At 49.8% G+C, this 21,496-nt stretch overlaps 1 protein-coding gene across 1 annotated transcript in view; it reads left to right on the top strand.

Annotated features, from left to right (window-relative positions):
- Positions 1-21,221, top strand: part of VWA5B1 (von Willebrand factor A domain containing 5B1) — a 41,451-nt gene extending 20,230 nt beyond the window's left edge. The window contains exons 11-21 of the mRNA XM_047082298.1: positions 2,921-3,106; positions 4,988-5,171; positions 6,114-6,304; positions 10,062-10,263; positions 10,735-11,049; positions 13,261-13,398; positions 15,814-15,927; positions 18,209-18,283; positions 19,147-19,216; positions 19,728-19,845; positions 20,715-21,221. Of these exons, the coding sequence (XP_046938254.1) occupies positions 2,921-3,106; positions 4,988-5,171; positions 6,114-6,304; positions 10,062-10,263; positions 10,735-11,049; positions 13,261-13,398; positions 15,814-15,927; positions 18,209-18,283; positions 19,147-19,216; positions 19,728-19,845; positions 20,715-21,221 (2,100 nt within the window). The remainder of the gene's footprint in view (positions 1-2,920; positions 3,107-4,987; positions 5,172-6,113; positions 6,305-10,061; positions 10,264-10,734; positions 11,050-13,260; positions 13,399-15,813; positions 15,928-18,208; positions 18,284-19,146; positions 19,217-19,727; positions 19,846-20,714) is intronic.
- Positions 21,222-21,496: the final 275 nt, after the last annotated feature.

Genomic DNA, 21,496 nt, shown 5'->3' with positions numbered 1-21,496 from the left:
TTATAGTCTTCTCTCCATTTTCTGCACAGTAGGCACAAATAACTCAACCCTTAGAAAAACCCTGTGTCAGCCCAGGTCCTCCAGGAACCAGGGACAGCTCTGGAGTTAAGAGTGCAAGAGGTTCACTGGGGGATAATATCTATGAAAGAGGAAAGAGGAAGAAGCAGGAAGGAGCACTCTTCAGCCCATGATGCATTTGCATGCCTGTGAAAGGGGGGAAGGGAAGCAGCATGGAGAAGGGAGAGCCTGACTGCAGGTCTGGCAAGGTCTCAGCAAGGACCCAATGGAGAGCTCTGGAGCAAAGATCTCCCATTAGGTAGTCAGATTAGGCTGAAACATCAGGTCCGCCCTGCTCAGCCATTGCCTCGGGGCTTCCAGGCAGAAGTGTGGTCTTGGCTCAGAAGCTGGAGCATTACATCTGGAGACTATCACCTAACTGCATGCCTTGCTGCAAAGAACACAGTCTTCCTCCGAGGGAGATCTGGGAGTGCACCTTTTTGGCTGCCACAATCCCCAAATCATTTTTCTCCAGCTTTGCAGTACCTTTGAAGAAATCAGCCTAGCTGGTGCTAAACCACAGCTGTCGTTTTTGTTTGTTTGTTTTTTAATTTTTTTTAATTTACATCCAAATTAGTGAGCATATAGTGCAACAATGATTTCAGAAGTAGATTCCTTAGTGCCCCTTACCCATTTAGCCCTTCCCCCCTCCCACAACTCCTCCAGCAACCCTCTGTTTGTTCTCCATATTTATGAGTCTCTTCTGTTTTGTCCCCCTCCCCATTTTTATACTATTTTTGTTTCCCTTCCCTTATGTTCATCTGTTTTGTCTCTTAAAGTCCTCATATGAGTGAAGTCATATGATTTTTGTCTGTCTCTGACTAATTTCACTTAGCGTAATCCCCTCCAGTTCCATCCACCTAGTTGCAAATGGCAACTTTTCATTCTTTTTGATTGCCGAGTAATACTCCATTGTATATATATACCACATTTTCTTTATCCATTCATCCATCAATGGACATTTGGGCTCTTTCCATACTTTGGCTATTGTTGATAGTGCTGCTATAAACACGGGGGTACATGTGTCCCTTCGAAACAGCACACCTGTATCCCTTGGATAAATGCCTAGTAGTGCAATTGCTGGGTCGTAGGGTAGTTCTATTTTTAGTTTTTTGAGGAATCTCCATACTGTTTTCCAGAGTGGCTGCACCAGCTTGCATTGCCACCAACAATGCAAAAGAGATCCTCTCTCTCCGCATCCTCGCCAACATCTGTTGTTGCCCGAGTTGTGAATGTTAGCCATTCTGACAGGTGTAAGGTGGTATCTCATTGTGGTTTTGATTTGTATTTCCCTGATGATGAGTGATGTTGAGCATTTTTTCATGTGTCGGTTGGCCATCTGGATGTCTTCCTTGGAGAAGTGTCTATTCATGTCTTTTGCCCATTTCTTCACTGGATTATTTGTTTTTGGGGTGCTGAGTTTGATAAGTTCTTTATAGATTTTGGATACTAACCCTTTATCTCACATGTCATTTGCAAATATCTTCTCCCATTCTGTCGGTTGCCTTTTAGTTTTGCTGATTGTTTCCTTCGCTGTGCAGAAGCTTTTTATTTTGATGAGGTCCCAGTAGTTCATTTTTGCTTTTGTTTCCCTTGCCTCCGGAGACGTGTTGAGTAAGAAGTTGCTGCGGCCAAGATCAAAGACGTTTTTGCCTGCTTTCTCCTCGTGGATTTTGATGGCTTCCTGTCTTACGTTTAGGTCTTTCATCCATTTTGAGTTTATTTTTGTGTCTGGCGTAAGAAAGTGGTCCAGGTTCATTCTTCTGCATGTCGCTGTCCAGTTTTCCCAGCACCATTTGCTGAAGAGACTGTCTTTACTCCAATGGATATTCTTTCCTGCTTTGTCAAAGATTAGTAGGTCGTATGTTTGTGGGTCCATTTCTGGGTTCTCTATTCTGTTCCAATGATCTGAGTGTCTGTTCTTATGCCAGTACCATGCTGTCTTGATGGTTACAGCTTTGTAGTATAGCTTGAAGTCTGGGATTGTGATGCCTCCTGCTTTGGTTTTCTTTTTCAAGACTGCTTTGGCTATTCGGGGTCTTTTCTGGTTCCATACAAATTTTAGGATTATTTGTTCTAGCTCTGTGAAGAATGCCGGTGTTATTTTGATAGGGATTGCATTGAATATATAGATTGCTTTGGATAGTATCGACGTTTTAACAATATTTGTTCTTCCTATCCGGGAGCATGGAAACTTTTTCCATTTAAAAAAAATTTTTTTTAACATTTATTTACTTTTTGAGAGACAGAGAGATACAAAGTGTGAGTGAGGGAGGGGCAAAGAGAGAGGGAATCCCAGATTCCAAAGCAGGCTCCAGGCTCTGAGCTCAACACAGGGCTCGAACTTACAAACTGCAAGATCATGACCTGAGCTGAAGGCAGATGTTCAACTGACTGAGTCACCCAGGCCACCCCCACAGATGACATGTATTGAACATTTATCATGAGGCAGCTACTTCAAATCCAGTATCTCGGCTAATCCTCCCAATGACGTTGAGAGTTGAAAATTACTAACTCACTTTACCAGTGGGGAAACTGAGGCCCAGGGAGGCAAATTAACTTGCTCAAGATCACTCTCCAGTCCACGCTTTGACACAAGCTTCCTGTGGGCCCTGGGCTAGTCACAACCTTACTTTGGGTCTTGGGTTTTCCCATTATAATATGCTAGGCTTAGAGGAGCATTCTGGTAGTTTAAGAAGCTCAGAGGCATGCTCACTGTTGGACAAGCCACCCCAAAGCCCACTGTGTCTTCTCTGCTCACACCCTCTCGTGTTCATACCCACACGATCTTGTGGGTGTTCCTCCTATGTGCATGTCCCCGCTCACGCATGCCTCCAACCTGTGTTCTGACTCTGCCCAACAGATGATCAAATCCCTGAAGAAGGCTATGGCCCCAGTCCTGAGTGATGTAACTGTGGAGTGGGTCTTCCCTGAGACCACCGAGGTCCTAATCTCGCCTGTCAGCACCAGCTGCCTCTTCCCTGGAGAGCGGCTGGTGGGGTATGGCATTGTGTGTGATGCCTCCTTATACATCTCCCATCCCAGATATGTAAGTATCTTAGACATTCCAGAACCTTGCCCACAAAGCCATCCTTAGCTGGAAAGACTACTGGGAACTAGGAACTAATTGGATCTGATGTTTACAGTTGTGGGGCATGGTGGCCAGGCCAAGGGCATGTGGTCATGATGACATTGCTTGGCTAAGTGCTATCATCGCGATACGTGGTTCTTAAGATCCCCTGCAGCAGAAAACTTGGGGTAACGTGCTTAAAATGCAGACTCCAACCTCCAACCTGGGCCTACTGAATCGAAGTCTTTGAGGGTAAGGCCTAGGAACCTATATTTTATATAATCTCCTCAAGGTGATTTTGATAAACAATTCATTTCAGAATAACTGCGTTCAGGTTTCTTTCCCCAAACACTCTATTCAGGTCATGTCTCCTCAGATGAGTTTGTGTTTTATTTACATGGATAATTCTCTTGTATGTGGTGACAGATGTGAGATAAAAGTGAGGAATGTCTATAAGGAAGGTGGAGTTCATGTTAAAACGTGGGAGATTGCCCGAGAAGCTATTTCCCCATCCATCTTCCCTCTTTAGTGAGTCTCTCCTCTCCTGCTTGAAGGATTTGTCCTCTTGTTTTATTTTTAAGCAGGAGTCACAAACTCATTGCCTAGAGGGATTGTGCAGGTATAAAATGATTGAAATTAACTTATAAAAATAAAAGGGAAAATGCCATGAAGGATAGCAGTGATCACTGAGTCCATAGAAAGGCTATAAGGAGTGATAAGGAATATGGCAAATTGGACAGCATGCACCCATCTAAATTGGATGGTCCCTACCCAGTTCTAACAAACTGTTCCCATGCAGGAATGTGGGCTCTGTGTTAAATGTGTTTTCAGTCTTACAAGAGAAGTTAGAATTTTATGTACAATTTCCAGATTTTAGAATGTTATAGAATCTCCTAAGAATCGTGGTCAGGGTAATGGTTAATGTGTTGTGGAGAGCAGGGCATTCAAATGCAGGGAGAAGTTGGTCAGTCTTTGAACAGTATAGACCCTTCTCGGAGGTCTGCAGGCAGCAGATCACCAGCAGACCCTACCACTAGAAGGGACCATCAAATCCCTTCCCTTTCCTTACTCATGAGAATGGCAAAGTTTTCTCCCACTCTTACCAAGGCTGTTGGGTAAGGGTACCCTTGTATATCGTGGTGGAAACATGACTTTTCCCCCTGGAAAGCAATCTAGAAATAACTAATGAAATTTGAAATACATAACTTTTCAGCCCAGAAATCCCTCCTAAGAATCTAACACATAGAAATAAAAGTGATGTAATGGATTCGTGCCCAAGGATTCACCGTAGCAATTTTTTATGGCGGCAAAAATAAATGGCCACAAAGTGAATGCTTAAAAATAAGGGGTGGGAGAATATTTATTCAGTCAATTGTTAAAAAGAATAGTTGATATGCAGGATTTCCAAAATGTTTTAAGTGCAAAATTCAAGATACTGATAAATGTAAGTAATACAGTCCAGCTTTGGTAGAATAAAAGTAACCCTCCAAAGCCCTTATGTTTTATATATATATTTATGTCATGGAGAATGGAATGGAAGGAACAGATGGTTCATTCTGTTAATTTTGATGACCTATTTGGAGACAGCAGTGGCATTTAGAACGACATTTTTAAACATGTTTCAATAAATAAGATAATTAAAAATATAAATAGTATAAATGATATGGAGAGTCAATGCCATTCACCATCTCTTAAACAGAAGTCTGCCTAAACAAATCAAGCAAGCAAAAAGCTTTCCTGTTATTCCAGATCTTCAAAGATTGAATGTCTGTCACCTCCTGTCACATGCTTGCTGCCCTGCACATGTTCTTTCCGACACCTAGTCTCACTCTCTGCCCTCTTCTCTCTCCCTCCCTCCAGGACAAAAGGAGACGATACAGCATGTTGCACTCTCAAGAGTCCAGCAGCTCTGTCTTCTACCACTCACAGGACGAGGGGCCCAGCCCAGACAGCAGGGACTGTGTCAGGGGCATGGGTGCACCCTGCAGCCCAAGGCAGCCCAAAGATGCCCAGCCATCCACCGGAGACTCCATCGCCAATCTTGGTTAGACTGTGCTCCACTCTCTCTTCCAGGGAGGCCATGGTTGCTACATTTTACTGAGCAGTTACTATGTGCTAAGCTGTTTTATACAAACAATCTCACTGCAGCTGTGCAGATGAGTACTGCTCTCCCTATCTGCAGATGATGAAACGGAGGCTTGGCGACTTTAAGCAATTTGGCCAAATCATGAAACTTGAAAGAGGGGGAGGGTACAGACAAAGGGTCTGAGAGCTGTCTGGACCCAAAGCTTCTTTATGGTGTTAATTTCTGGTCCTAGGTATTTATTTATTTACTTACTTACTTACTTTGGTGGGGGGGCTCAAGTGAGCAAGGGTGGAGAGAGAGAGAATCACACGAGGGGCAGAGAAAGAGAAGGGATCACCTACCAAGGCTAGGCTACCCAACACAGATCTGGGAAGCAAAGATACCCCAGATGCGGACTCCTGTCCTTCAGAAGCTCTCTGCCTAGTGAAACAGATACAATTGGCCCTAACTCTGATAGAAGCAGAGTGACAGGGACCACAGGAAAGTTTAACAAGCTGTGAGGGTCCCAAGGAAAGACACATCGGTAGAGGATATCAACAAAGACATAATGAGGGCACTGATTCTTAGAAACGGGAAGAGAGAAGATTCCAGGCAGCAGAAATGGACCTGAGATGTGGAAGTGTGACACCTAGAAAACACATACACAACTGATTGCTCATCTGGTATATTTGGAGCACATAATACATTGAAAAAGGAGCAGAAAGGACAGCTGGGTAGATGGATTGGGACCAGATTAGGCAAGGCTTTAAATGCCAGGTGAGCCGAGACACCTGCAAATCTTTCACCAGGCAAGAGGTAGAAAATGCAAGACGTTTCCAAGCAGGAAAGGAGCATACAAGCCCCTCTCTCCTTCCCCACTGTTCTCCACCCTGATGGCTCCCCTGTCACCACCCTACCCAGGTCTGGACTTCTCCCAGCGACGGCGGGCATATAGCACCAACCAGATCACCAACCACAAGCCTTCCCCAAGGGCCACCACAGCCAGCGACCCCACAGTGCCTGCCAGGAGATACCCGCTGCGGAAAGCCAAGCCGCAGGACCTCACCAACCAGACCAGCACAGAGGCCTCGTGGTGGCAGATTGATCTGCAGGTACCGAGCAGGGCAAGTTGGAGCTGGGGGAGACCATAGATGGGGAGAGAGCTGTGTGTCCTGCTTCAGCCACAAGGATGGGGCCTTTTCTGCCACATCCTATTCTGCCAAACAAGTCACTTCCTCTTCATTTTTCTGGATCTTCACCTGCCTGACCCCCTTTCTAATAATGGTACCCATTGGCCAGTGACATCACTCATTCCATGCACACAAACACCTCCCAGCCAGCAGGGAGCATCGAAGCGGGTGGGGGAGCTGACCGCCCCCACTCTGTACAGATGTGGAAATTGAGGGCCAGAAAGGTAAAGTGACTTATCCAGGGTCACATAGGCAATCGGGGGACTGCGACCCAGGACCCTCTCCCTACAAAGCCCCTGCTTCCCTCCCTCCATCGCACTGCACCTTCTGCAAATCCCAAGGTTTGCACATTTACCCCTGGCAGAGATCATCGCAGAGTTAGAGCCAGAGCAGGACCAGTCGCCCGCCATTCAGCTAGACCAGTGTGTCTCCGCCTCAGCACTGTGACACGATAATTCTTTGTGGCAGGCGCTGTCCTGTGTTTTGTAGAATGTTTGGCAGCAGCCCTGGCCTCTACCAACTGCAATGCACCCCCAATCACCATAACCAAAAGCAGTCACTGCCAAATCCCCCTGGGGAAGAGGGTAGAGTCACCAGAGAAACACTGTCCTAAACCAGATTGGGGTTTCTTATTATCTGCATGCCTTTCTCCCATTTTCTTAGGAATGGGTTTCATGTAGCTTTGTCATCATTAGGTCCTGGTTCCATAAAAGCAGCCGTTAACTTCTCCCATGCCACCCACTGCCCCCTCCATCCCCGCCCTTCCGTAAGCTCCTGCCCTCCCCCCCGGGGCAGAGACTCGGCCACCTAGGCCCTTCTCTGTGCTTAGCCAGTTGGAAGACACTACTCTTGGACTCAGGCAGATTCTGCTCCTTAAGCATGTTGCTTACCCTCTCTGAGCCCTGATTTTCCCTTCTGTGAAATGGGGAGAATCGCTTGTGCAGATGATTGAGCTAATAACAGTCATCAACAGATTTTTTTTGAGAGCCAACTGTAGTGGAAGGCTCTTGCAGGCAACGGCTGATAAGAGATGAAGTGCCCTGGAGCAGCAGCTGGTATGCAGTAGGTGTCCCTTAGATGCACCTCTACCTGGTGAGAGCTCTGGGCAGCTTAGCATCTGCTCCCTCCTGCTTGCTTCTGGCCCATCTTTGCTCGTCTCTCCCTGAGCCCCTGCTTGGCTTCTCCAGTCTGACTCTCCCCAACACGCTGGTACAAACGCACACACATGCATATGCAAGCACACACAAGTACATACTCCCTGCAGCCTCTGGCTGGGTGAAGGACTGCATCTTAGACCAATCTGTTACCATGGAAGCTGTAGCAGCGTCTGTTTCTTGCTGTGGCTGTGATGTTGGGGCAGGGGTGAGGGGAATCCCAGTCTGTCATGGGAGAGGGGGACTAAGGATCCCTTGGGACCCAGCAGCCCTGGCTGGGTACCAGCTCCCATCAGGGACATCCTAACAATGACGACGGTCTTTTCCTTCTCCCACACCTTTGTACTGTCCCCAGCCCCAGAGGAGATGGGAAGGAGGACCCCGGCCCCTGCCCTAAGGAGTCCCCATCTAATGGAGAGGCACAGTCCTCTTCTCAGTAAATACTTGATAGAGATGAGGAAGATTCCATGGTTAACTGTTGACCTTAAAACCTAAGAGGCACTTTCTCTATTTCACCTTGTAAGTGCCTTTGGCCCCTCCCAATCCGCTCCCCCTACCAAGCATAGCAAGTTTCCCGGAGGCACAAAATTCATTTTTAATTAATACTCTTTAATTACAGAAGTACTACACATTCAGAGTTTACAATAAAAACCCTCAAACAGTGCAGTCAGGTATAAAGTAAAACTAACATCACCCCTTCCCTGTGCCCAAACCCACTGGATTTTCAGTGTTTCCTTTCAGAAATACTACAAAGACACACACACACACACACACACACACACACACACACACACACGTTTTGAAGAATCACATTATAAATCTCCAATCTATCCAACTATTATTGGATCTCTCCAAAGTCCATAAATAAATCTCTGATTTACTTTGCTAATGTCTTTTTTTTTAAGTTTATTTATTTATTTTGAGGCAGAAAGAGAGAGAGAACGAGTGGAGGAGAGGGGGTGGGGACAGAGGATCTGAAGCGGGCTCTGTGCTGACAGCAGAGAGCCCAACATGGTGCTTAAACTTAGGAGCAGTGAAATCATGAGTCAAGCCGAAGTCGGGCGTTTAACTGGAGGAGCCATCCAGGTGCCCCTTTTTAATTCACTTTTCTGTATACAGTAAAATTCCTCTTCTTGGTGAATTGTTCTGTGACTTTTGACAAACGCATAGTCCTGTAACTATCTCCACAATCAAAATACCAAACAGTTGCAAGTTACTTTTTTAAAATATGTTTGATCTCGGACAGCTTCCCACGTTGGTAGGAAGAGATCTGCCACTTTGATTTCTGGGTTGTGTGGCGTTCCGTTGTATGGATCTACCATAATAACTTATTTGTCAACCCCTATTGATGCACGTTTTTGCAGGGTCCAGATTTTTCACTTTTACAAACAATACTGCAACAAATCTACAGTACGTGCACGTAGATATCTGCATCCTTGTGTATTCCACAGAATTAAATTTCTGAAAATGGAATTGTTGGGTCAAAGGAGCCTGTGCACATTTCATGTTGATAGCACACTGCTAAAGGTTCCTCCCACAGGCGTGCACCAGCTTACGCCCACATCGACAGTCCAAGAGAGAGACCCTACCCTGTCTCCCCAATTAGCCACAATGTGTGTCATCAAATGTTTAAGTATTTGCCAATCTGGAAAACGGAAAAAAATCATAACTTATTTTAATTTAGAGCAATGCTCATGAAGCAGAAAATTTCTTCATGGGTTTATTTGACACATTTTGAATTGCCTGTAGATACCCTGAACCCACATTCTACCTCTGCCCTCCTGCCCCAGTGATTTACAAGCGCTTTTTCTTGAAAATGATCTTTGTCATGCATGTTGCAAATATATTTCCCAGTTTATCCCTTGCCTTTTGATGTTTTTTTTTTGTACCAGCACAAGAACAGACAGATTAAACGCACAAAACAGAAGAGAAAGTCCAGAAATAAAACCAAATGTACATGAGAGCTTTGACAGGAGAGAGGCAGGGAACTGATAAACCCTAGAAACTGAATGAATGGACCATATTCAGGAAGCAGTGTTGAGATCTGTACTACTCAGAAAATCAAGGAAAAGGCTGGTTTCTATTTCTTGACACCAAAATAAATTTCATGTGAATCAAAGATTTAAGCAAACAAAAATAAATCATAAAAATTCCAGAAGAGTTTTTTTGAGTGGGAAAGACCTTTTAAGCATGACATATGAGAAGACATAAGGAAAACGCTGATAATTTTAGCCTCCTCCCAACACACACACAAAGTTTTAAACTTTGTGGCAAAAAAAAAAAAAAAAGTGGATTTAGAATATTATCCATGGTATGTGATTTTCCATGGTTTTCCATGCTTTGGGCTTTATCCATGCTTTGGGATTGTTTGTGTTGATGGTTCCTCATGGGTAGTAGAGAGTAGGTTATGTGTCCTTGGGAACCGCAGGAGCTGAAGTGCCCAGGGAAAGAGCTGTGGCTAGGGGTGGAGGGAAGAGGGCAGCCACCCGGAGCTCAGCCTCCTCCCTTCCCTCTTGCACTCCTAGCCCTTGCTCAACAGCGGTCCAGACCTGAGCCAGGGCCCCAAACTCCGCGGCCCAGGTGCCCGCAGGCCGTCTCTGCTGCCCCAAGGCTGCCAGCCCAGCCTGCCCTCCAGCCAGGAGACCCAGACCTGGAGCCCCATGAAAGAGCCCGATCTTGGGTTTAACCTGAAGCCTGCTTCAGACAGCCGTAGCCCTGGGGACCTGGGTAAGTGCCTGCAGGGTCCAGGACCTGACTGGGGACAGGAAGGAATCCTTCACCTTCAGATGATAGGACTGATGGCAAATGCCTTCCTCTGTGCTCTTGAGGGAGAAGGATCCCTTATTGCCCATCCCTGCCAGAGAACCTCCACTCTCCCAATCAACCTAGCCCTTGGGCTGGCTGTGAGGATCCCAGATGTCCCTGAGGCTGCATTCTTGCGCCCAAGTGTCCCCACACCATTCTATCTGGCCACCTCAAGTACTGGATTCCTGGGAGGTGGGTCTGCCCCATTTTGGGGAGAAGCCATACCCTCCAGCTGTCCTAGGGAAGGAATCCTGTGTTCCTTGAGGTGGGGAGGGTCGGGGGAAGACAGTACTTGCTTAGGGATGTCTGCGCCCTGGGGAGGAATGATGTCCCTAGGGATTGACCCTCCGTGCCCCAGCCCAGAGCACCACCTGCTTGTCCCTCCACTCGCAGAACCGTCCCATCACCCTTCCACCTTCGAGACCGAGACGTCCTCGGACTGGGAACCCCTGGCCGAGTCCGAGGATCGGGTCAGTCCCAGCAGGCCCCCTACCCCAGGCCCGGTGCTGGGCAAGGCCGTGGTCAAGGGCCTGCGCGACAGCCAACGTTTGCAGTGGGAAGTGAGCTTTGAGCTGGGGCCCCCCGGCCCGGAGAGGGGAGGGGCACACGAGGCCGACCTGTGGAGCGAGACCTTCCACCACCTGGCGGCCCGCGCCATCATCCGCGACTTCGAGCAGCTGGCGGAGCGCGAGAACGAGATCGAGCAAGGTGAGCCCCACGGCCTGCGTACTCCTATTGCCCTCCCGGAGCCCCTCCTCTCAGCCCCGCCCAATGCCCATCCCACTCTTCCCACTATGATCCGCCCCCTCCCCGCAGCCCCGCCCAATGCCCATCCCACTCCTCCCACCATGATCCGCCCCCTCCCCGCAGCCCCGCCCAATGCCCATCCCACTCCTCCCACCATGATCCGCCCCCTCCCCGCAGCCCCGCCCAATGCCCATCCCACGCTTCCCACCATGATCCTCCCCCTCCCAGCTGCCGCGTTCGGCCCCCTCCCCACAGCCCCGCCCAATGCCCCGTCGCCCTCCCGGCCCACCCACCCGGAGATTGCTCCCTTCCCCTGGCTTCAGCTCTTTCCATCTTCCCACAGCTGCCATTGTCTATGCTCCACCTCTTCTCCCTACACTGCAGCCTCCAAGTGCCTCTCCTCTCCCCCAACCCCCCAGCCCTCCCTCCACCTCCCCCCGCCCACACACACAGCCAGGTGTTCCATCCTCTCCTGATCAGCCCCCATCCCCCAGCCACCTTCTCCTCCCCAGGGACTCCTCCACCCCTCTCACCCCCTCCGGTGATCCGTCCTTTCCTCTCTTTCCTTCTTCCCCTGTACTACAGGTCCCGCATTCCCTCTCACTCCCCACGGCTTCCCCTTACAGCGCCCCCTGTAGGGCTCCAGAGACAGAACGATGGAGCCAGCCCTGTCCCACCTGACCCGCTCCCCTGGGACGCACCTTCTTAGGGAAACCCCCCCCCCCCAAACCCAGTCGGTCCACTCCCTCACTCATCAAGGCCATTTTATTGATTTTGGATCAGCGGGGGGCCAGGCTCGAAGCTGAACAGTGCGATGACCACCACAATTCCTACCCTTACTTACGAGTGCTTGATTGACAAGGACTAGCCAGGAAGCCGACATCAATCAAATAATTATACACACAATTAATTGAGTGCATTTGTCCTAAGTGCTATTAAGAAATACAGGGATCCAAGAAATCCTATAACGGGATGGGAGGGGAGCTAATTTAGCTCAGGAAGTGGGACAAACTTTCCTAAGATGGTGACTCCTGGGATCAGGGTGGTGCACACTTAAGAGAATAGATAGATATAGATATAGAGAATAGTACTTGTTTATAGGTTCATGCTTTGTTTATACAGTAATGTATTGCTTATATTTTATATTATTTGTACTTTCGTTTAATATATATCATCGTTTTCTTTCCATGAGCACCTCACCTTACAGTTTACGAACCACTTGTACTCCTTTTATCTCCTTGGATCCTCACACAGACAGCCCTCTGGAGGCAGCAAGCCAGAGACTGCTCACCTGTTCCATGGAAAGGGCTTGGGGCTTTGGGGTCAGACCATCTTGGATTCAGATCCATCACTAACTCGCTGTGTGACCCTGTGTTCGCCCCTCTCCCTCTCTGGTTTTCATTCTTCTTGGCAAGATTGTCCCAATGGGCCAGACCAGGGGTCCCCACCCAGTCAGGGAACCTGCAAAGAGTCCTGCTACAAAGTTTTTACCAGATAGCTGCAAAATGAAAATGGAAAATACAGACAACTGAAAGGTTTTGGGTTTTTTTTTGAGATTTTATTTTTAAGTAATCCCTACACCCAACGTGGGGCTTGAACTCACAACCCGAAGATCAAGAGTCACATGCTCAGTAGACCAAACCAGACAGGAGCCCCTAGAGGATTTTTTTAATAATGCTGAAATTATTTAAGGAGTGTAACTATCTTTTTTGTCTTAAGACGTCTTAGCTCTTTGACATTAAAATGTCCTTTTAGGAAATGATGACAGAGGTTAATAATCTGGGGTGGGGGCTAAGGTCAAGGCATCCCCTCAATTTTAAGGGCTTATTTATTTATTCATTTATTTAAAGTTTACTTATTTATTTTGAGAGAAGCAGTCCGAGTGGGGGAGGGGCAGAGAGCGAGGAGAGGGGGAGAATCCCAAGCAGACTCCACGCTGCCAGCACAGAGCCCGATGAGGGGCTCAAACCCACGCAGCCGTTGAGATCATGACCTGAGCTGAGATCAAGAGTCAGACGCTTAACCAACTGAGCCACCCAGGCACCCCTTAAAGGCGTATTTAATCCCAAAGATGAGGACCACTGGTCTAGCCCTTCTTTTAGCTTCCAGAACTTCTGGGTCAAGGGGGACTTTCCGAGCCTGCACATTGACCCCCAACTTCTCCCTCTGCAGGGTCCAGCCGCCGCTACCAGGTAAACGCTGTGCACACCAGCAAGGCCTGCAACATCATCAGCAAATACACGGCCTTTGTTCCTGTGGACGTGAGCGAGAGCCGGTACCTGCCCACCGTGGTGGGGTACCCCAACTCTGGTAAGGTGGATGGGTAGCTGGGGCATGCCTGAGGAACAAGCAGTGCCCCCCTTGGCTGGCAGAGGGGAACTGAGACACAAAGGAGCATAGGCCTACCGAGAGGAGTACAAGGAATGACCTAGAAGCAAAAGGGGCCCCTGGCAGATGACTTGGTCACCATAGGGTGGGAGGCGCATGAGCCCCCTTCCCACTGCTCTGCAGAAGGCCATGAAACCACCCCACTCCCTTTTTCCCACCAAGTGAATATGATTTTATTGTATTTTTCCAACTGGAACAATGTGTGCTCACTGGAGAAAGTTCCAAAATACAGAAAGACCTAAAATAAATAAAAGTGCTTGGAACTGACAGTCCTCCAGAAATGAGTACTAATTACTTCCTTGGTGTGACCATCCTTCCAGACTTCTATGAATATCTACATGTAGAGAAATCAAAAGACAGATAATTTTTTCATGAATTGGATCATACCAATATGCGCTACATTTTCCAAACTATGGGTGTAGAAAATATCTTTCCACGAAGCTGAATCTATATCACCATTTTAATACCTGCAGGGTTTTCTACTTTCATCATTGTAACAGCCAGTTAGACAGCGTCCCAAAGCACTTTACAGCAAATGACTTAATTCTCAAAACAGCGCTGCAAACCAGATGCTGTTATGAGCCCCCCCCCCCACTTTACAGATGGGAAGACAGAGGCAGAGGGAGTTAAGTTACTTGCCCAAGGTCACACAGCAGGGAGGGGCAGAGCCAGGCTTTGAATCCCAGCGATCTGCCTCCAGCGTGTGTTCCCTCCTGCTCCTCTCCGCCGCCTCTTAAGGTTTATCAGAACCTATTTCACCAGCCCTGTGTTATTAGACCTTCAGTTTAACCCCCTTTTGATTATTGTAAATTACGGTGCAAAAAACATCTTTATGCCCCTGTCTGGTTATCTCCTTGGGGCCAATTAACTCTCAGAAGTAAGAGTGCACATCCAAAGTTCTGCCCGTTGAAAACTGTGACGTATTGTGCAAAACTGACCCTGCCCAGAGGTTGTTCAGAAATCTCCCTTCCCCAACGCTGCCAGGCTCATAGACAAGGAAAGATTCTCTCTTCGGGGAATTATTCTAGGTTTTTTGGTTTTTGGTTTTTGTTTTTTTGTTTTTTTGTTTTTTTTTTTTTTTGGTGAGTTACTCTCCATAGGGGCATAAACCATATGTACTTTTTCTTTCCTATATTTCATTTTCCCGTCCGCTGCACCTCCATTTTCTTTTTTTCTTTCTTTTTTGTTTCCTTTAGCAAACCTCCTGAAAGAATGTTTGAAAACAAAATGTGCCTCTCCTCATTTCTCCTGTGCACCCCCCCCCCACCCTACTCCCCCTGCTGTTTTTCATCTGTGGTACCAAAATAATCAATGACCCGTTCCCTCTTTCAGATGTCTCATTTCAGGTTCTGGCCAGAAGCCCAGGCTGTTCCTCCACTGGGCATTCTCATTCACCGGGCTTTTGTCATCCTGGATGACATTCAGGATGTCTCTCCCTCCCCTCCCATCTCAGACTGTCCTCCTAGTGTCTGTAGCCCACAGCCTGTAAGGTTTGGGGACCTGGCCCACGTCTTAACCCAAGTCCCCCAGCCCCTTAAGACCTGGATCAGTACCTCCCAAAGTGTGCTCCAGGAAATCAGTACCCTAGTTCCATGTGCCGTTCATGGCCATTCAGCACAAAACTAGGAAGTACTAGTTAGGAACTACATTTAGGAACCACTGGATTAAGCTCGGAACTTTTGATTGCAGAACTTGTCAGAGCCTTTTTTAGTACGTTAATCTACATCAGGAGGCTCAGAGAATGGACTGCAGTTTGCATCTTCTAAATTTACCTCCCCAAAAAACTCCTTGGTATTTTTTAAGACATAATTTACAGACCAGTGTTCTCCAAAAGTGGGGTTCCCCAAAACATACTCGAGGGTGCTATAGTTTCATCTGTCTTCTACCCATCCCCCGTTGGTGGGGCCCTAGGACTTCAGGGGCCTTCCCTGTGGGAGGGGAACTGGGACCTCAGTCTCTGGGACAGTAAACTAAGAGAGAAGGAAAATGGGGTGTTCCTGAGAAAACCAGCCTTTTAACTAACTAGAAAACATTGCTGCTTTCTGAACGCTAGCTCAGCAATAGCATGTACCCAGCAAGGTTATTATCCCCATTTTCTAGATAAGAAAACTGAGGCACAGAGTGGTGAGCACCCCATCCAGCTGCTAAGAGATGGGGCTGAGGTTCAAATCCAGGTCATTCTGGCTCCAAAGCTCACGGTCTTGCCTTGTAAAATGTCTCTCTGCCTTTGGATAAGTGACAGACTGAAGCCAGAATCATTCCCGCTAGCCTCGGGGGAGAGGCCAAGGACTGACACAACGGCACCCATCTGACCCCCTTCTCCTTGTCCTTGTGAAGGTGCTGCATGGCGGATGGTCAGCTCTCAGGTCCTGACCCGACAGTGGAGGGGAACCTCTGCCGGCTTCAGACGGTCCCAGACCCTCCTCGGGGAATACTCGGCAGCAGGAGATGGCAAATTCCAGAACCTGAGTAAGAGCTGCCTCAGGCGTGCTCTGAAGCCTGGGCCCCGTGTCCAAGGCCGCGGAGGCCAGTCTCTGAGTCTGCACTCTGGGTCCTCACAGGGCCTGGGTGAGGCCAGGTCTCCCGGGCTCCCCGAGGCTCAGCATGGCCCAAGCATGCCACCATCAACACAGCCTCGCGGAGCGAGCTGCGGGGCACCTGCATGCCCGCGCCATCCCTCCACGTCTCCCCCTTCACGGTTTGCCAAGCCGGTGGCTGTTCTCTGACTCCAGTCTCCCGAGTCCTCCCAGGCAGCAAATGCCAAGACAGCTAACAAACCAGGGGGAAAGCCAGGAACAAAGAGGCAGTTTCATCTGGTTGGGTCCTACCATCTGCTTCTGTCAGGATTCCCAAAGCTTCCTTTCCGCCTTCGCCTGATTTCCTTGTGCCTACAGCTTGGGTCCTTAAACACTCATGATTCGACCCTTTTGTGACCTTGCACTAATTCACGGGATCGCTTTCACCCTGCGTGTCTTGAATGTACGTGCGTCCTTTGGTCCCTCCAAAGACAGCCTAACTGCTGCACTGGTCCTAACCCTTTCCTTCGTGCCCTCTCACGTTCAGTGAGGATCTCCTGCCTTCTTCTGTGCATGGGAAGGACGTCAGAAGTCCCTCCTGACCACTAGGCCAGGCACCCAGATCCTGATTGTTTTTTACCTGAGAGACTAGAAAGTCCTTACAGACATTGCCTCCAAAACTGGGGGGAGCATGCTGTAACCCCTGAACCAAGCCGGGCTTCCAGTCTAGAGGAAATTTCTGTCTACCTTTTCATTTCTCCGTAGCTCAGTTCTTGGTGGCCCACGGCTTCCTTCAAAATCACAGATCCCTTCTTTTCTCTTTTTTTTTTTAATTTTATATGTTTTTAAGTTTATTTCTGAGAGAGAGAGAGACAGAGCGTGAGCAGGAGAGGGGCAGGGGGGGAGAGAGAGAGAGAGAGAGAGAGAGAGAGAGAGACACTCCCAAGCAGGCTCCATGCTGTCAGCACAGAGCTGGATGTGGGGCTCGATCCCATGAACTGGGAGATCGTGACTGGAGCCAAAATCCAGAATCAGACGCTTAACTGGCTGAGCCATCAGGCGCCCCACAAATACCTTCTTTTCAGTTGACCTCTGATTCACACCCAAGTGTCTATAACTTCTACACTCTGACTCTATCCCAAGCCCTTTCCCTCCCCAAGGATGCCAATGGCTGACATTTCCTGAGAACTTTCTGTGTGCTGGCCACGGTTCTAATTATCTGACACAGTTTCTGTTCCTCATTGAGAAATGAGGAGACTGAGGCTCAGAGGAGTTGAGTGACTTACTCAATGTCACACAGCTGGTAGAGCCGGGACTTGAACCCAGGCAGCGTCTGGCTCCAGAGCCATGAGGCTAACTGCCGTGTTGCCTCCGTCACTCAGGCGTTCAGTCACTGGTGCACTGTTGTGCTATTCCCGCACCCCCAGCGATAAACGGTTCTTCCTGGCCCTCACAGAGCCACTAATGGCCTCCTAGGGGACATAGAGGCTTTGATAAACATTTATGCATGAAGCTTTTTCCATATTTTGGAAATTCCCTTATGGTATATTGCCCATCGCTGTCCAGCCCTTGAAACAATCATAAGAATAAGCACCGTGAGTATGCATTTTGAACCAGCTATGTTCGATTATTATCCCCATTTTACAGATGGGGAAACGGAGGCTCAGAGCCCTCTGCCAAGTTAGTGCCATGTTCTCGTGCCTCCTGGAGAGCTGGCAGGAGCCCCTTCTCAGTGAGGCACAGACCTGGTGAGCGAATGCCCACCTCGCCCTCCCACCCTCAGGCCCCCGGCCTGCTTGCATTTCTCTGCTGGGTCTGAGTTCAGGGCTTTATTGAGCACTTACCGTGGGCCAAGCACCCGGCACCGTCATCTGTGTATTGTCTCCCTTAATCCCTAAGACAACACTGCGAGGTAGATACTATTATCCTCAATTTGCGACCTCAGTTTATAAAGGAAGTAACTTTCCCAAGGTCACACAGCTAGTCAATGGGTGAGTTGGGATTTGAACCCAGGCTTCTCTGACTCTTACGGTGGAGCAATGGTGTTATCTTTGGAAGACGAAGGACCGTAAAACAGGGATGGAAACCCTGGCCTTGCTCGTCCAACTTACCCCCCAGGGACTGTGAATTCTTGCCCTCGCTTTCCTTGGGGGGCAGGAGAGGTGGGGAAAGGGAGGGCCCAGGGGGCTCAGGCCTCACTGGTTCCTCTGTTGTAGATGTGGAGGAAAGCCCCAGTGCGCCCTTCAGAGAGACCACATCCCTGGGCCGCGAGAAGCATGCTGCTTCGGAAGGTGAGTAGGCAGTCAGCTGACTCTTTCATTAAGAGAGTGGAGTGATTGATCCTTGAGCCAGGAGAGTGTTAGCCCAACAAAGTCTTTGGTGGTTTATTTATTCCTCAAAATGCCCCTGTGTGAGATAAATAGGAGTATCCTTAATTGAAAGACATGGAAACTAAGATTCAGAGAGGGGAAGTGACTTCCCCAAGGTCACACAGCAAGTTAGTGACAACACGAGGCCTGGAATCAGACCTCCCAATTCCCAGCGGAGGGAGCATTCTAGCACCTAACTCTGCTTAGAATCCTCCAGCAATATTCCAGGGAAGGAAGCTCAGTATCCCCACTCGTGGGTGAGGGGGGCTGATGAGAAACTGTCACTGCCCCCACGGGTAACCTTCCAGAAGATACCAGTGGCCGCCAGCCAAGGAAACTTGGAGGCCTATTTCTTATATGTGGACACACGTTTCACCCTTCCCCACACCACCTGGGTCAAAAACAGCCTAATGAGGGGTGCCTGGGTGGCTCAGTCGTTTGAGCGTCCGACTTCAGCTCAGGTCATGATCTCGTGGTCTGTGAGTTCAAGCCCCGCATCAGGCTCTGTGCTGACAGCTCAGAGCCTGGAGCCTGCTTCAGATTCTGTGTCTCCCTCTCTCTCTGCCTCTCCCCCGCTCATGCTCTGTCTCTCTCTGTCTCAAAAATAAAGATAAACATTAAAAAAAAATTTTTTTAATAAATAAAAACAGCCTAATGATCAGCTTGGATCCCTAGGGACCTAGGCAGGACCCTGCCCCGTTCTGGGTTGCTGTTTCCCAGCTGGGGAGTGAGCCATTGGACAGGGTCATCTGTCAGGCCCCAACTGTCATTCTGTGGCTCTCCAGGTCCCCTGCGCAGTCTGGCCACCAATACCCTGTCTTCCTTGAAGGCCTCAGAGAGTCTCTTTGGATCCAGGTACGTGGGATCAGCTGCCCTGGGGCCACCCCTAGCGTGAAAGGCAGAAAGCAGGCCCAGCCTGACATTTAGACAAAAACGAACAATCCGAAAGGGATCCAGGAGGCTCCCTATCCAGAAATATCACCATCTTCCCATCACCACACAGCAGAAGCCCCCACACGTCCATGGTCTCTGTGCAGGTGCAAATCCCCTGGGAGGGCTGCCCCAAGACTCTCTGACCCCCGGGGCTGAAAGGAATACATGATCAGAAGAGGGTCAGAAAAAGAATATGGGACGTTCCTCGTCCAGGCTGCCGCTAACTCACTGAATGTCTCGGGAAATGCAAACCTCCCTCCCTGGGCCTCAGTTTCCCCAGCTGTCAAATGAGGAGGTCGGAGGAAGCCATCTGTCACATTCTCTCTGGCCCTGACTTTCAGAAGCTGCTGAGTGAGCACGGGGGGAGGGGGGAGATTCCCAGGGACACCATGGGGGCAGCTACGGCCACCTGTCCCCGGTTCCCCCCACACAGGCTGAATCTGCACAAGTCCAGGCTGCTGACTCGAGCAGCCAAGGGCTTCCTGAGCAAGCCACTGACCAAGGCTCCGGAGCCAACCCCAGGGAGCCAGAACTTCGACTACATTCCGCTGGTGAGTGACCCCAGACCCCAGACCTCAGCCCCCCACACTCCCCGAGGGGCCTTCCTGTGAGCCTCCTGCCCACCCCTCCCTCTTCACAAAGGGAAGAAGACCTACACCTTCCCACCCAAGTAGCCAACAGGGAAAGAGCCTGGGGCCTCAGAGTGTCGCTCGAATCCAGCACCAACATCGTGAACATTCTTTGCAATCCGCTGTCTTTGCTTTAAAAATTCACAGGAATTTTGCATTCTACTCCACCACCTATGTGTGTTTATTTTTCAAGACATAAAAATAAGCCTTGGAATAGCTCACAAGTGAGTAACATTAACACCCCAGGGACACGCGGTGTGTTTAGTAAGCGGCTCTGCAGACAGCCCGGCGTGCTGCGGGCAGGGTGAGGTGCCCAGGTCTGGCGGGGGCGTCTCTGAATTGAGGAACAAAGGGGCCTGGTGCCAGCACATCTGGGGATCAGAGGGTGCTGGGAGACGGACGCGGTGTGAGCTTTTCACCGCACAGCCCCAGTCCCTACACTCCCGAGGCATAGTGTCACTTTGAATTTCCAAATATCCTGAGCAGCACAGCACTGTGCTTACGGTATTTGTTTGTTGAGCCAGGCACAGTGCTAGACCCCGGGAGACAACCTTGAACTGGATGAACAGAGTCCCTAAGTTCATGGCACTAAGTGTCTTGTGGGGACACAGACCAGGAACCAGGCAATCCTGAGAGGCTTAATTGGCCTGGGTACCCCTCAGGTCTCCCAGGCAGGAGGGGCAGGCTGGGGGGGATGAACGGGTGGGCGGTGTGGACCCAGGCTTTTGCCCGGCCCGGGGCTGCACAGGCTGAAAAGTTTGAGGCCCACTGAGGGGCTCCCCCCCACACAGGTGTCTCTGCAGCTGGCCTCCGGAGCCTTCCTGCTCAACCAAGCCTTCTGCGAGGCCATCCACGTCCCCATGGAGAAGCTCAAGTGGACCTCACCCTTCACCTGCCACCGAGTGCCCCTCACCCGCCAGCCCGAGCCCAAGACCCCAAGTCCCCAGCTGTGCACTGCCGGCCCCTCGGCCCGGCACCCCTCCTGTGATGGCTTCTCCCCAGAGCCTCCGGCGGGAGGCAAGCCAGGCTGGGAGACCAGGGCTGCGATCGAACACACAGGGAAGCTTTGGGCTACGGTGGTGGCGCTGGCGTGGCTGGAGCACAGCTCGGCCTCCTACTTTGTAGAGTGGGAGCTGGTGGCCGCCAAAGCCAACTCGTGGCTGGAACAGCAGGAGGTGCCCGAGGGCCGCACGCGGGGCACGCTCAAGGCGGCCGCCCGCCAGCTGTTCGTGCTCCTGCGGCATTGGGACGAGAATCTGGAGTTCGATATGCTTTGCTATAACCCGAATTATGTGTAGTGGGGGGTGGGGGGGTGGGAGGAGAGGGAGGGGACCATTTGGGCCTGGGTGGGGGGGAGATTTTGAAGCTACAGCCAATATATTGGCTGCTAGAAAGAGCCCTGGACTGGCAGCCGGGAGGTCTGAGTTCAATCCCAACTTTGCTACCACCTAGCTGTGCAACTTTAGGCCGGCCCCTACCCCCTGTCTGGGCCTCAGTTTCCCCACCTGTAAAATAAGCGTGTGAGGTGAGGGAGGTGGACTAGATCTCTAGAAGCTCTGGAGGTTCCTTTCTG

This window comes from Lynx rufus, unplaced genomic scaffold, assembly GCF_022079265.1.
Source record: "Lynx rufus isolate CCGP_SWC_20201006 ecotype Redwood Valley unplaced genomic scaffold, mLynRuf1.p SCAF_2, whole genome shotgun sequence".
Classification (NCBI taxonomy): domain Eukaryota; kingdom Metazoa; phylum Chordata; class Mammalia; order Carnivora; family Felidae; genus Lynx; species Lynx rufus.
Note: the sequence above shows the minus strand (reverse complement) of the source record. Positions and strands in the feature narration are given on the sequence as shown.